The sequence below is a fragment of the Danio aesculapii genome, chromosome 6, assembly GCF_903798145.1.
Source record: "Danio aesculapii chromosome 6, fDanAes4.1, whole genome shotgun sequence".
In the NCBI taxonomy this organism is placed as follows: domain Eukaryota; kingdom Metazoa; phylum Chordata; class Actinopteri; order Cypriniformes; family Danionidae; genus Danio; species Danio aesculapii.
This window is the reverse complement of record NC_079440.1, coordinates 53,833,789-53,850,491: the sequence shown is the minus strand read 5'-3', so window position 1 is coordinate 53,850,491 and position 16,703 is coordinate 53,833,789. Positions and strand designations below refer to the sequence as shown.

At 36.2% G+C, this 16,703-nt stretch overlaps 1 protein-coding gene across 1 annotated transcript in view; it reads left to right on the top strand.

The window, feature by feature from the left end:
- Window positions 1-16,703, top strand: part of ptprt (protein tyrosine phosphatase receptor type T) — a 535,469-nt gene that overhangs the window by 211,476 nt on the left and 307,290 nt on the right. Inside the window, exon 7 of the mRNA XM_056460746.1 lies at window positions 7,106-7,399. Within this exon, the coding sequence (XP_056316721.1) occupies window positions 7,106-7,399 (294 nt within the window). The remainder of the gene's footprint in view (window positions 1-7,105; window positions 7,400-16,703) is intronic.

Here is a 16,703-nt window from a genome sequence, read left to right as displayed (position 1 = left end):
AGGCATTATTACTGAGGCTTTCTAAAGCATATTATTACATTCTTATGTTTAGGGATTTGAACAAACCCCTGTGGTTTAGTTTTACATGAATATTAGTTGTAAGCCAACAAAATGTGTAGGGTAGGGATGCGACATATGAGAAAAAAAATCTCATATCACAATGTAAGTAATCTCATACAGCGAGGAACATATTAAGTATTGAAAGTATTGAACATGTCACCATTTTTTCTCAGAAAAAAACATGTCTAAAGATGCCGTTGACTTGAAATGTTCCCCTGATGTTGGTAACAACCAAAGAAATCCACATAGGCAAAGAAAACAAATCGAATTAGTTTAAAAATTAAGTTATGCATAATAAAATGAAATGATGCAGGGAAAAAGTATTGAACACATGAAGAAAGGAAGGTGTAGAAAGACATGGAAGGCCCAGACAGCAGTTGAAATATCTCAATAGATCTTCAGCAACCCTCTGCCCTTCATCATCGTAAATTAATATTAGCTGCTTCAGTCTAACATCTACATTAGCAGGGGGATGAAGATGAAACCACGGTGGACATTTCAGCAAGACGATGATCCAAAACATACCCATGGAAACTCTCAAATGCTTTCAGAGACACTCTCATTCACACACATACACTATGGATAATTTTAGCCTACCCAAAATTCACAAATATAGTGCATGTCTTTGGACTGTGGGGGAAACCGGAGCACCCGGAGGAAACCCACGCGAACGCAGGGAGAACATACAAACTCCACACAGAAATGCCAACCGACTCAACTGAGGCTCGAACCAGCAACCTTCTCGATGTGAGGTGAAAGCACTACCTACTGCGCCACCGTGTCGCCCGTAACATTCAGTACACTGTAAAAAATATTTGTAAATAAACAGTTTCTGGTATTTCAGTTTTCACTTTATGCTTTTGAACTGCATTATTGGACCTATATCTTTCCTCAAAGCTTCTGATGTTGAAAAGTGACTCTTGTTGACATTTGCATTAGTTTGAAGTGATATACAGTCTGTGTTTGTGTTGTAAATGATGGTACAGAAACCTGGTAACAAACTGCCAGTAACTTTTCTGTTATTGTACAGACTCAATTCTCTCTATATTAGTACTTAAACAATATCTTGTCTCAAACTACTAAAATGCCAATAAAAGTCACTTTGTTAAACCGCAGTGTTGAATTTTCAACATCAAAAGTCGACAGAGCAGAGAAAAAACTTCCATAATACAATTTGCAGCCGTATTAAAACAGAAAACATCACGTTAACCTTAAAATTGGCGGATATTATTTTTTACATTTGTAGACTTATTTTAAAGGAGTCTAAAAAGCAGAATATCTGTATACTGTAGCTAGACTTTTTCCTCTTACCCTTATATTTATTTTGGTTGGTAATCTCTGTTTACTTTTTATTATTCCTCCTTCCATCCTGTTATCGTTTTTTTTTCCCCACCTTCATTTTCATTTCAAGCACTAAACGCTCTTAAGCTTCGGAGGTTGACAGGTCACGTCTAAACTCTTCTCCAAGCCAGAGCATATCCTTTCCGGGCAGCTGAGGGGAGTCAGTGGTTATCAGCTGTGGGTAAATGGGCTTTGGTAATCTGGCTCAGTTGATTACATGGCACAGTAGAGACAGCAGCCTCTCATTAGAGCGGGTCTGGGTGGCTCTTCCATGCTCGGATGAACCCTTCATGCACCGCTACTCACCTCTAACCCTGGATTAGTGTCTGTCTGCCCTCTTCTCCTGCTGAGAGAGAGTGCCAAGACCACGATTAGAAGATGGAAACTAAGAAAGAATAAAGAAATAAAATAAAGAAAATAAACTGGAATTCAAAGTATCAATAATATCATTAAGGATATGAATTTGGGTTGAATATGAATTGAATCTTTACATTTTTGTCAAAACATCATTGGTAACACTTTAGTTTAGGTACCAATTCTCACAATTAACTAGAGGCTTATTACCTGCTTATTATTAAGATATTGTTTATTAAGTAGATATTCTGCATGATCCTATTCTACATCCATAATACTATCAAATACCTAAGCCCAATTATTGTCCTAATAAATGCTAATAAACAGCAAATTGGTGAGCTAAAACTCATAGTTAATGGTTTGTTAATAGTAAGAATTGTGTTACTAAGAATAAAATGTTAATAATAATCTTAAAAACATTATTTAGGGTCTATGAGTGGTTATTACTGATCTTTAGGGCATCTTTATGTAGTTCCTAAGGTGTTGCTAGTGTTCAAAATTTATTTAATTGAAATACCAAAGTCTGTAAGAGCAAGAAGGAAGGAAGGAAGGAAGGAAGGGAGGACAGAAGAGAATGATAAGATGGAATGAAGTATGAAAGGGAGGAAATAAAGAAAGGGAGAAAGGAAGGAAAAACATTAGGGAAGCAAGAACATGTAGACAGGAAGTATGAAAAGGGTAGTATGAAATGAAGAGGAAGAAAGAGGGTGGGATGGATAAAAGGAAGGAAGGAAGAGAATGAAGGGACATTGAGGAAGGAAGAACACATATACAGAAAGTATGAAAGGGGGAATAGAAAATGAAGAGTAAGAAAGAAGGAAGGAAGAGAATGAAGAAGGATAAATGGGAAGGGAAGATAAATGTAAGGAATGAAATAAAAAAGGGAGAAAGGAATGATGAAAAAATAAGAAAGTAAGAGCACATACAGGAAGTATGAAAAGAGAAATTGGATATTAAGGGTAAGAAAAAAAGAAGAAAGAGAAAGAAGGAAGGAAGGAAGGAAGAGAAGGATAAGATGGAGGGAAGAATGAAGGAAATAAATAAAGAAAGCAAGAAAGGAAGGAAAAAAATTAAGGAAGAGGGACACATGGACAGGAAGAATGAAAATGAAAGTAGGAAATGAAGAGTAAGAAAGAAGGAAGGAAGGAAATCAAGAAAGGGAGAAAGGAATGAAGAAATAAAGGGAGTAAGAACACGTAGACAGGAAGTATGAAAGGGGAAATAGGAAATGAAGAGTAAGAAAGAAGGAAGGAAGAAAAAAGGATAGGATGGAATGAAGTATGTAAGGAAGGAAATAAAGAACGGGAGAAAGAAAGGAAAAAAACATTAAGAAATGAAGAACACGTAGATAGGAAGTAAAGTAGGAATTGAAGAGTAAGAAAGAAGAAAAGAAGGAAGAGAAGGATAAAATGGAAGAAAGTATGAAAGGAAGGAAATTAAGAAAGAAAGAAAGGAAGGAAGAACACATAGACAGGAATTATGTAAAGGAAAGTAGGAAATGAAGAGTAAGAAAGAAGAAAGGAAGAAAATAAAGAGAAGGATAAGATGAAAGGAAAAATAAAAGGAAGGAAATAAAGAAAAGGAGAAAAAAAGTTAAAAAACATTCAAGAAGGAAGAACACATAGACAGGAAGTATGAAAAGGGAAGTAGGAAATGAAAAGTAAGAATGAAGGAAGGAAGAGAATGAAGAAGGATGAAAGGGAAAGAAGGAACAATGTAAGGAATGACATCAAGAAAGGGAGAAAGGAATGAAGAAAAAATGAAGGAAGTATTAGACAGGAATTATGAAAAGGGAAACAGGAAATGAAGAGTAAGAAAGAAGGAAGGAATTAAAAGAAGGATAAGATAGATGGAAGGAAGTAGGGAATAAATAAAGAAAGGGAGAAAGGAGGGATGAGGAAGTATGAAAAGGAAAGTAGGAAATGAAGAGTAAAAAAGAAGGAAGGAAAGAAGGATGAGAAGGCTAAGATGGAAGGAAGGAAGAATGTAATGAATAAAATCAATAAAGGGAGAAAGGAATAAAGAAAAATGAAGTAAGAACTTATAAACAGGAAGTATGAAAAGGGAAATAAGAACTGAAGAGTAGGAAGGAAGGAAGGAGTATTAGATGGAAGGAAGGAAGAATGTAAGAAATGACATCAAGAAAGGGTGAAAGTAAAAAAAGAAAAAATAAAAGAAGTAAGAACTCATAGATAGGAAGTATGAAAAGGGAAGTAGCAAATGAATAGTAAGAAAGAAGGAAGGAAGAAAAGGATATAATGGAAAGAAGGAAGTATGGAAGGAAGGAAATGAAGAATAGGAGAAAGGAAGTAAGAAAAATCATGAAAGGAAGAACACGTAAAGGAAGTATGAAAAGGAAAATTGGAAATAAAGGAAGGGAAAGAATGGAGAAAAGGATAAAGTAAAAAAAAAAAGATGGAAGAAAGGATGAAAAACAAGGAAGAAGTAAAAAGTGGCAGGACAGAAGGAAGCATGGAAGGAGGCAAGTTTGGAAGAAAGAGAAAAGGAGGAAGACAAATGAAAAGAGATAGAGGAAAGAAAAGCAGAAAAAAGATAGATAAGGGAATAAAGGATGAAGAAAAGAAACCAGAAAGAAAGAACAAGGAAGAAAAGAAAGAATGAAAGAAAAAAGAAAGAAAGATGAATAAAGGAAGGACAATGATTAAAAAGGATGCAGTAAAGAAAATGATAAATAGAAAAGAAACATGGAAGGAATGATGGAAGAAAAAGGGAGAAAGGTAACTAAGAAAAAGAAGAACAAAATGAAAAAGGATAAATACTGGAGGAAAGATTGAATAAAGGAAATGAAAGAAGAGAGAGGAGGAATAACTAGACAATGAAAGAACAAAATGTAAATAAATGAGGAAACAGAGAGGGAAAATGGAAGAAAAATACATGAAACTAGAGGGAATGTAAGAACTAGAGTGAATGTAAGAAAGCTGATGAAAGTAAGTAAAAGGGGAGAAAATGAAAAAGGAAAATTCAAGAGTGGGAAGAAGGTATAGCAGAATTGAAGACAGAAAGAAAACAAATGCAGAAGGATTTAAGAAAGAGGAAGGAAGAAGCAAGGAAAGAAGCTAAGCAAGATGCGGTGAAGCAAGAAAGAAAGAAGTATTGTTTACATTTCACAGGTTTGAGGGTAAATCTGAGGTGCTCAACGCTGCTGAGACAAAGAGGGAAGAGACAGAAAGTTAATGCAGTGCAGGCCATAAGCTGTCTCCAGTGGATTTAATGTGAGTGGGTAGAAGCCATGGAGAAGAGAGAGAGAGAGAGAGAGAGAGAGAGAGCTTAGCTAAGTGTTTAGGGAAAAGCTATAGCCCACCTTCTCAACTGGGATTCCAGGAAACGTTTCATTCCATTTATTCTAACAATTCTGCCGGCCAAGCAAGTCTGTCTGATATCCCTTAATGAGCTCCAGAGCTTGGGCCGCACGCTTCACTGTAATTCCAGCCTTCATTTTCCCCCCTCACCATTTTGCACTACAAAAGCAAATGTGAAATGATGTCTGAATGCAGTGTAATAGTGAAGAGAGATTACTTGCTACGTCCCTTAATTGCTCTTTCAATAACTTTTTAAATCTGCTGAAAAATTATCATCCCCAGGATTGCTTTAGAATTTTACAGCAGCCATTTTATTGCTTCTCGCAACTTGTTCCTGTGATAGATTTTGTTTTTGAGAAATTGAAGCTGAATGGATTGATCATTATAGTTGTAATGGTGAATTCATTACTGTATTTGTCACAAAATAAGTTGCACCTGAATTTTGCTGTGCAATCCAAGTGTGTGCATTCTTTGCACATTGTTAATTGCATCCTATTAATCACTGTAGAATTCAGCTGAGTAATATTAAAAAGGTGAATTAGATTCCAAATATAAGGTAGTTTTTTAATTGTTTGGGATTGATGTAGGATAAACTAAAATCTAAAATAACATTAATTATGTAATGTTTGCACATCGGTTGGTCTTTGTTTTGTTTTAAATACACTCTAAAAAAATGCTGGGTTGTAACAATGTTGGGTTAAATATGAACAAACCCAAATGTTGGGTTCATTCATTCATTTTCATTTCAGCTTAGTCCCTTTATTAACCCGGGGTCGCCACAGCGGCATGAACCGACAACTTATCCAGCACGTTTTTTACGCAGCTGATGCTCTTCCAGCCGCAACCCATCTCTGGGAAACATCCACACTCACTAATTCACACCGATACACTGCGGACAATTTAGCCTACCCAATTCACCTGCACCACATGTCTTTGGACTGTGGTGGAAACCGGAGCATCCGGAGGAATGCAACGCGAACACAGGGAGAACATGCAAACTCCACACAGAAACGTCAACTGACCCAGCCGAGGCTCGAACCAGCAACCTTCTTGCTGTGAGGCGACAGCACTACCTACTGCGCCACTGCGTATATGATTAATATATATATATATATATATAATACATTAGGTAAACATTTATTATATTGTCTTTGTTTTGTTTGTAAAGTAAATGCACTGTAAAAATGCTCCTAATGTTGGGTTAAAACAACCCAGCATTTTTTGTGAGTAAAATAGAAATATGAAATCCAACAGAATTTTTTCTTTTAATATATTTATATGCCTAAAATAAGCAAAGAATTTGCAAGTACACACCAGGATATCTTGAATGCAGCTTAATAATAAAATCCCGGTCTAATATTGGTTTGCTGATTGTGAAGTTAAGAATAGAGTACATCCAGGAGGTCATCGCAGAATTAAACCCAACAGGCTTATCTGCAACCCGACACAATGTAGAGCGTTGTTGTATAAGACTGAAGAGCTTTATTCTATGAAAACAACCTCCTGGATGTACTTTATCCCTGTTACTACACAACTACTTGTCACAAAACATAAAAATTAGACACCAAACATTGTTTGTAGCTGTAAGTAATTTAATAATTAAGTCAAAATAAGTCAACTAATGAAGTCAAAAGATGGCTACAAACAGTCAAAACTGCAAAGCTGGCAGAGACGAAAACACCTGACGGAGTATACACTAACCTGTGCAGTATTCATTCACGAGTTGATGCCAAACACTTAATAACTCAATGCTGACAGAAACAAAACTGGCGAAATAAAGCATATAGGCTTACAAATGTGTGTACTATACATTCAAATGATGGCGCCAAACAGTTAGTATGTGGAATGTATTCACTGATGGTAAAGGTGATTCAAAATTCTTGATGAGCCTTCAGTGTTTTTTAGCAGTTGTTATCTCGGTATAGCTTACCTTGGAATGTTGCAACTGACCAATCAGCATTGATTATTTCATACAGCCGCTTAATAAGGATTGTCAATTATAATTGTCATATTTCTATCTTCTTCTTCAGCACCCCCTACACCCATCGCTCCCCCTGAGCTTCTTGCAGTTGGCGCCACCTATTTGTGGATCAAACCGAACGCCAACTCCATCATTGGCGACGGCCCCATCATCCTGAAAGAGGTGGAGTATCGCACCACCACTGGAAACTGGGCCGAGACACACGTGGTGGATGCACCAACTTACAAACTCTGGCATTTGGATCCAGATGTGGAGTATGAGATTAAAGTTCTTCTCACCCGACCCGGGGAAGGCGGCACTGGACCACCTGGACCACCGCTCATCACTCGCACCAAATGTGCTGGTAAGTGTCTATATACAGTACAGTACATACTTTGAGGTAATGGAATAGACCGGTTTTAAGACAGTTTAGCGGTAATTTACTTCTTTCTGATTGTTGCTCTTATACGTTTCTCTCATTCTTCAAATGGAGCTCAATTACTAGAGTAAAGTGGCCACTCTCTCTGATTGTTCCTTTGGCTTTTACAGCTAAAGATCGTAGGGTTTTCTTGCTGTAAAAGCTGAAGCAGCGTGCTATTGGAGGTTAAATACTCTGCTAGAGGGTTTATTTGTAGATATTAGCTATGGTAGACTTTGAAGGAGAATCAAAGTTTAGTTTTAGCGGCCTAATTCATAACTGCAAGCTTCAAGAGATCATTACAGACTATTAAGTAGATTTGCGCTTATTTATTTGTATGTTTTGTTCTTTGATTATTGTAAGAAATAATTGACCTAATTACTTTTTATGTTTATTATGTTCATTATAACAGTTATTTGAACATTACATGAAAGTATGTTGAGGCTTGTGTATTATTTACATGCAGGATGTTGAGGCAGTTTTGTTGAGTTGTTGATGATACACACACAGTGGACTTATTTACATGCACATCAATACACTCATAACTCACAAAAATCATCTTGATGAAGTAACCTGTTTCCTGCTTTACATGCAATGCAGTAAGTCAGCAAGTCTTTATTAATTAATCTGTTTATTTCCCAATAATGATGTCAAAATACCTTATCTTTAACTCTTTAATTTATGTCGGTTGCTATGTTAAACAAGTCATTAAAAACTGAATAAGTGTAACAGGGATGTAACACTGACAACGAAGGTGAGGATCCAAATGCAGGGTTTTATTAACAGGATGGTCAGGCAAGCAATGATCAACACAGGAGCAAACAGATGTATAAGGGCAATCCAGAGTTGTAGTAAAAATAACAGGAAGATGGTCAGAAGGCAGGCAGCAGACAGTGATAAACAGATAAACTAGGTGAGGATCAAAACAAGGCAAAGCAAGACAAAGGAAACACGTTGTAATGTCACTATACAGCTAACAAGACTCAGCCGCATAGTGGGTTTGTGCTGTTCTTATAGTCCAAGTAATCAGTCTGAGCAGCTTCAGCTGTGTGAGTGTTTAATCAATAGTGACTTGGAGCAGGTGAGTGTGTGTGTTGCATGACTGGGATCTGTAGTCCATAAACCGGCAGATTTGTAGTTCTTGTGAATGCGAGTGATTTCCAGCGATCTCTGGTGGTTAAATCGCTGGTGATCATGACAATAAGAGTGTTGCATCATGTCAGTGGGTAAAGTGTTGATTTCAAATGCAAAAAATCTGTTTATATAAAACTTGTAGTAACAGTGATTATAATTGTTGGTGGGTGCTCCTAAATTTTGGCTCTTGGAGCAATTCGGTTCCAGTCATTTGTGCACATCATAGCAGCAGTTTCTCATTCCTTCCAACAAGTTGCTAATGCTTTTGAACATGCATCAATTGCTTTCATACAACTCTCTGCTGCTTTATAACATTATCATTTGCTTATGTCATGTCAGTCAAAATTAACTAAGCTTGTGAGTGCTGAATAGTCATCCCATATAAAACTAATAGTCCTCATTTCATTACTTGAGTCATTAAATGCAAAAATGTTGAACTAGTTGCCTAAATCTTTCTAGTTAAAACTTTAATTAAAACTTAAAAATAAACGCATATTATAAGACAATGAAAGTGTTTTTTGACCTTGCACGCATATCAACATGTTGTTGGAGACCCCTTAAACCAAAATATGACCTTTTTAAATGCAAAATAGGGGCTCTTTAAACAGCACAGCTTTATAATTGAAAAAAAAAAGAAGCTTTTTTTTGTGTGCACCAAATTAGTGAGACTCGAAGATTGCAATATAACGGCTGCTGAAAATTCAGCTTTGAATTGCATGCATAAATTACAGAGTGAATAGACAGCACTTAAGTACCCTTTATAAGTCAGTATTAGAAATGTAAAAAAAAAGGGATGGCGAAGGTATAAAATGAGAGTGTGTTATTGTTGAGCTTTCTGAGGAGGAATGGGGAGCGACTGGGATGATTTGAGATGATTTATGAGGGGGTGAAGGTGTTAGTTGTAATGATAATTGAGATTGTTACATTTCCACAGCAGAGTGATGTCGAGGAGCAGGAGAGAAGACAAGGGCTATAGGTGGGAACAATTTTCGGGCGTAATTATGAGCGCAGTAGGGCGGCATGTGGAGCGGCGCTCAGAGAGACAGAGACACTCTTGATCTGATAAAGTGACAGATAATGAGATGACGGGAGCAGATGAGAGAGCACTAGGAAGTAGGGAAGACTGCGAGCCAGGTGAATAAAGTCAGTGTGTGTGTGTGTGAGAGAGAGAGAGAGATCCAGGTGAGGGTTATGTGATGAAGAAGCTGGATTGTCATTGATGGCACAGTGGGGGAGATCCAGAGGGGCTTCTTTCTCTCTTCAGAAAACAATCGCCTTTCCTCCACCTACTTTTTAATAGATGTTTTTATTCTTTGACATAAACGTGTATACATAAACAGTATACATACATATACATAAGTCAAAATTATTAGCCCTCGTAATTTTTTATATATAATATTTTATAATATTTCCCAACTGCTGTTTAATAAAGAGAATATTATTTCATGGGTAATTGCTAAAAATGTATTTATTTTTGTGTTTGTCATGGTGATAGTATACCATATTTGACTAAATATTTTGCAACACACTAGTATTCAGCTTAAGGTGAAGTTTAAACCCTTAAAGGTGCTGTATGTAAGCTTTTGACTCCTCTAAAACATAAAAATACCATAATATCTTTGCAGATATTTAAGAAACATGCCAAGTGAACATTCTTGTTTATCTGAAAAACACTACTGAAGCCAGCTATTCTGCTTTGAAAATGTCTGTTACCTGCCAGAATGCTGTGTTTTGGTTTTTTTAACCCGCCCAATGCCACTTTAGCCAATTATATTTCAGCACCCCAGGTTGCCTTGTTGGAAAACAGCTTATTATATCCATTAATGCTCTAAAAAGCATGCACCCGTGACCAAAATGTGACCTCCGGTGGACAGTAGCAGACTTCGAAATGAGACGCAGATTCAGAGTTCCACACAAGGTAGTTATTAATTTGAAAAAATCGAAATATTACAAACATAAACATTAGGTGATCAGGTTACATTGTAACACGCTACATGCAAGATTTGCGGTGCAATTTGGCTATTTGCACTCGACGAAAAACACCAGAAATTTACACATGGCCATTCAGAAGCACAGAACAGTGCACTTACTGCACTGCAGTGAAATGGTAAAGTTTATAATCTAATTAAATGGTTCTCAAGCTTTTTTTCATCAAGTACCACCCCGGAAAAAAATGTCTTTCCAAGTACCACCATAATGAGCAGTATTGAAATACAGTAGCGTAGTAGGCGCAGTAAAGCAGCTGCTTTTCTGTACAGTTCAAAAACGAGGCAGATTAATTCCTATTAAGAAAATTTATTGTTCTCAGCCACTTTAAACATTATAAATAGTTTGAACATTAAGGGCCCTATCATACACCCGGCGCAATAAGGCGCAAGACGTGTTTGCTCCAACGTGTTGCTGTTTTCAGACCAACGCAACCACAATTTTCTCGTTTTACGCCACGTTGTTTAAATAGCAAATCCATTTGTGCCACTTTGTAGACTCCTGGGTGTGTTGGTCTAGTAAAGAGGTGTGTTAAGGCACATTGTTGGCATGTTGCTATTTTGAGAAACTAAAATATACTGTGCAATTGACCAGCTGAAAGCAGGTCTAAAGTCATGTGCAGAGCGCGTCAGTTGTCTGCCTCACTTACACTTAATACACACAGGATGTACAGCGATACACAAATATCTTTACAAATGAAAAAGAATTTAAAGACTAAAATACTACAAAAATTTTTCAGTTTATTTACGACAACTTGCTTTTATATAATGTTATTATTAGTAGTAGTTGTATTATTTATTATATGCATATTTACATTTGTTTTATTAAAAACAAGCTTAGATTTGTCTACCTGTCAGGTTTTGGACCACATGGGGCATAGCATGTGTGTTTGGATATAGCTCAGTTTTTTGACCACATTTCGTTAAAATTAATAATAATAATAATAATAATAACAACAATAATAACAACAACAACAACAACAACAACAACAACAACAACAACAACAACAACAACAACAACAACAACAACAATAATAATAATAATAATAATAATATATTTTATTTTTAATGTAACCGTGAGAATAAAACATGCAATAAAATACAAGGATTCAACACAGAGAAATAATAAATCCTAAAGACATTGCAACAACCAAGAATCCAAGAATGAGTTTTTAACATCTAGGTTAATTAGGCTAACTAGGCATGTTTGGTTAATTGAGCTGGTTATTGTATTTATTTTAGCATCTAGTGGCATTTCACTAAATTGTGAATAATTTTTTTTAAAATTCAGAATCCATTTTAAATTCCTGTTCAATGTATGCATTTGGATGAAATGTTTGTTACCTCAAAATGAACATTTGCTGTTTACTCATTAACAAGCCATGCAGGATGTCGATGGCTTTCTTTTGAGTTTTCCTCATCTTTAATATACTAGTGTAGATTTAATATCTGTGGCTCCTGATGTGATTTGTTTTCCACAGACAGGGTGGACGCATGTCTTCTGTTGTTCATCAAAATGGCATTTGTGCTTATCCTGGATGCTGTGACCAATATATGAAAAAGTTGTACTGCTTTGGAAAGTTTTGCAAAAACTTTACAAAGCCTTGAAGATAAATGGATGGATGGATTACATTTTTGACTGGTTATTGCTTGGCTGATTGACCGACATCTTATTGTACTAAAGAAAACACTTATACACTGTGAAACCGCAACAATCAACTTTATCAAATGAAATGAATGTAGTTAACTCAAAACAGACTGAATATTAATTCTACTCATTTGAAAAGAGTTTTGAACTCCGTGTTGAAGGTACACTGTAAAACCCAAAAAGTTAAGGTAACTGAAATCATTTGAGGAAACCGATTGCAACAAACCCTTTAAGTTCAAAAACTAATCTTAATGAGTACTGTGAACTTAATCCATTTAAATAAACAAAGCAATTTGAGCACAGTAAAACCCAATAAATATAGAGAACTCAAACCAACTGAGTACTGTAAAACCCAATAAGTTAAGGAAACTCAAACCCTTTGAGCCGATTGAACCGATTGATACAAACCATTTGATTTAAAAAACGAATCTATATGAGTACTGTGAACTTACTCCATTAAGTTGAAGTAATGAGGTATTTAATTAACTCACTGTCTTCTACTCTGAGTTCAAAATCAAAATTACACTCTTTTCAAATGAGTCGAATTAACTTTCAGTCAATTTTGCGATAACTACACTCATTTCATTTGATAAAGTTGACTATTTGGTTTTACAGTGTAATGAGTTAATTAAATACCTCATTACTTCAGCTTAAATGGAGCAAGTTCACAGTACTCATATAGATTAGTTTTTTGAACTCAAATGGTTTGTAGCAATTGGTTTCCTCAAGCGGTTTGAGTTGCCTTAACTTATTGGGTTTTACAGTACTCAGTTGGTTTGAGTTCTCTTCATTTATTGGGTTTTACTGTGCTTAAATTGCTTCGTTTACTCAAATGAATTAAGTTCACAGTACTCATTAGGATTAGTTTTTGAACTTAAATGGTTTGTTGCAATCGGTTTACTTAAATGGTTTGAGTTATCTTAACTTATTGGGTTTTACAGTGTAGTAAAGGAGAGTGAAGGTTAAGGTGTGCTGATGGCAGAATTTTCACTATCCTTTTTTCTATTGTTTTTATTGTATTGTAGATGATTTGGCTATGTGTGTGTGTGTGTTCTGTGTCTGTGTGCTTGTTTCCCCTTTTTACTTGTCCAGGTGAAGCTGCTCTGCATAATCAGTGTGTTCATGCTATCTCTCCACAGGTAGCCATCTATTAAATACATACACACACTAGCACACATTTCTGATCCAATGAAGTTGCTTCCAGTCGACAGCACTGATCTTCCTTGTCCTTACCGATTCAATTTTTCTCCTCCGCTCCAGAGCACAGGAGCTTTATTGGTATGCTAATACAGTCCCACAGAAGTGTGTCCTCTTTAAAATACACCAGCAGACTGAGGGTGTCATTGTACGCATACAGAAACACACACACTCATACATCTTGTATTTCCTTTTCAATATTTACTCAGAAGGACATGGATTCTATTACATGTAAACAATATGGCTGTTATAGCTAGTGTAGGAATTTGAATAATGCTAGTCCAGAGCGCTCAATGTCAGCATGTAACAATGGAATCCAGTACACCTCTGCAACCACATAGCAATGACCTGCCAACACCTTGGCAAGTGCAAAGCAATGCAATAAAGCCAGAAACACACCGGGAAATGTATATTACAGTGTTAAAACAAATCTGACCACCAGAGCAATGACCTGGCAACCATAAAGCAATTGCAGCACATCATAATAAGATATTGACATAAAAAAAGAATACATCCATGAAACATTAGCAACTGCATAGCAGCAACTTAAAACCACCCAGAATAAACTAGAAACCACAAAGAAATAACATAGCAGTTACATACAACACCTTGGAAACTGCATAGAAATGCATGGAAATCCATTAGAAAGCACCACAGAGACCTGAGCGAAACCACTTCCTAATATGTTAAAACAATCAAGACATATGAGCAACTTGACAACAACTTACAACACCTTCACAACTGGATTGATTTAAATGCTTTAAACCATAAGAAAACACTTAGAACACCTTAGCAACCACATATCAACAAAATAGAACACCCTAACCACACACATGCATCCTGGAAACAGTTTACAACGGCATGGAAATGTCAAATTAATGCTTATATGTATGTATACTTACAGTAACACTTAAAGTACCTTAGAAACTGCATAGTAACACTTTGGAAACTACCAAAGCCTCTCAAGAAGTATGCTTGGGCATTCTGCTTGAATATGGAAATATCAAATTCTCCAAAATTGCTTGCCAAGCTTATGATTAAATTTCGTATTGGGAATCACCAATAAAAGTACATTTACATTTAGTCATTTAGCAGACGCTTTTTATCCAAAGCATTGGAACGGGTTCGTTATCAGTAGGTTCTCGAAATCAAATGACTCGGACTCATGAGGGACAAAAAAAAAACATGATTAGCGTGTCCCTATTAGTAACTGCATTAATGCATTAAATACACATGTAAAACAACATTTAGTAAAACATAAAACAATGTGTTTAAAACAAATCAGAACAATTTAAAATGCATAGCAACAGCAGCAAACCATTCACAAGACCCTGACAACTGAATATATGTGATTGCTTAAGAAACACCTAGAACACCCTTAGCAACTGAATAGCAATGCATTAAAAACAAATCAGAATGTCCTAGCAACCAAATATCACACATCCATAACATCTTGGCAGCTGCATTCATCGCAATGCACTGCATTAGAACACCTAAACTGCATAGCAATACGTGGCAACCGTTTCACTGACCCGCAAGTTTCTTATAAGTAGGACCGGACGAATCTACAGACATTTTTTGCTATTTCTGTGCAGAATTTTGTTATAAATCTGCGGATTTATGCGGAATGATTTTGGAGTATCATAACTAAAAACTTATAACTAAAAATACATGAAATAAAATAATACCTTTTCAACTATTATTTAATAGTTACAGTGCAAATACAATTAGATCCACATATTTGCTAAACAAAGCAGTCTCTCATATAATATATTCAAATCAATTCACCTTTATTTGTATAGCACGTTTACAATGTAGATTGTGTCAAAGCAGCTTCACATAGAGTCATAGTAAGTTGTAACAGTGTAGTTCAGTTTTCAGAGTTTAAGTTCAGAGACAGACGAGTCTTCGCTGAGGCCAGCTTCCAGCCTCCGCCACCAAGACTGCAGCTCTGCACAAGACGTTTGGCAGCGGAGAAATTAAAATGGTCGTGCCCAACTGAGCCTGGTTTCTCTCAAGGTTTTTTTTCTTCACTTCCCGCCTTAGTGAAGTTTTTTTTTTTCCCTCTCCGCTGTCGCCACTGGCTTGCATGGTTCGGGATCTGTAGAGCTGCGCATCGTTGGATTTGCTCTTCAATATTTGGACTCTCAGTAGTGATTATTAAACCACACTGAACTGAGCTCAACTGAACTGAACTTAAACACTACAAACTGAACTACACTGTTCCTATTTACTGTGACCTTTTATGTGAAGCTGCTTTGACACAATCTACATTGTAATAAGCGCTGTACAAATAAGGTGAATTGAATTGAATTGAAAGTTCAGTTCAGTTTAGCTCAGTTCAGTGTGGTTTAATAATCACCACTGAGAGTCCAAACACTGAAGACCAATCCATCGATGCGCAGCTCTACAGATCCCGAACCATGCAAGCCACTGGCGACAGCAATATATCTACTTAAAGACAGAAAATATTACTTTACAAATTGTAGTGTAAATAAATCATATGAACAATTTGCATATTAGTTAATAATATTACAAAAAGTTATTTAAAAACTGAACAAATATAAATGTACACACATTTGCACAAATACATAAATAAATAGACGGAGTGGGCCTACTTATAAGCATATCCACACATTGTTGTGTGAGACCAACTGAATAATTCATCAATTTCATGCGTGTTTCAATAAAAAAGCTCAGAAGAGGGTTTTCTTTATTGTGCGCTACAATTTTCATTTCTGACTCCAACTTTTATAGGCAGTTGGTATTAACAGGTGGAGTTTAGTGAAATTTGTCACTTGCCAATCACTTCAGTGATTCACCCAGTCCTCCATTGGCCGCACCCATACATACGTCCTCTTTTTCTACGCACAACAATAAAAGCATGAAACTCTACTGCACATATTCTGTGTTCAGTTTCAACGCATCTCTGCTCACAGGAAGCTAGCTGCAGAGCTCAAGTTAATTTTAGACATCAGGCCTTTGCATTTCTATCAGCTTCATCTACTTTTGCATTCGTATGCAAGGCATATCCCACTCAAAAAGTTTAGTTAATATATCACCTTTAAGCAATACAAATATAATTGTTTAATGAAAAAGAAAAGAGACAAAAATAATAAAAACTAAATTCCCTTTTTCCTAACAACACACGCACACATACCACCACACATCACATATCTTTTATTCGTCATACACTTTCTATAATGGAGCCAAACCACTGTCTGTCACTGGTGTCCTGCTTTCCTTGAGATTCAGGTAGAGCTCACTAATGAGCTGAAACTGGGAC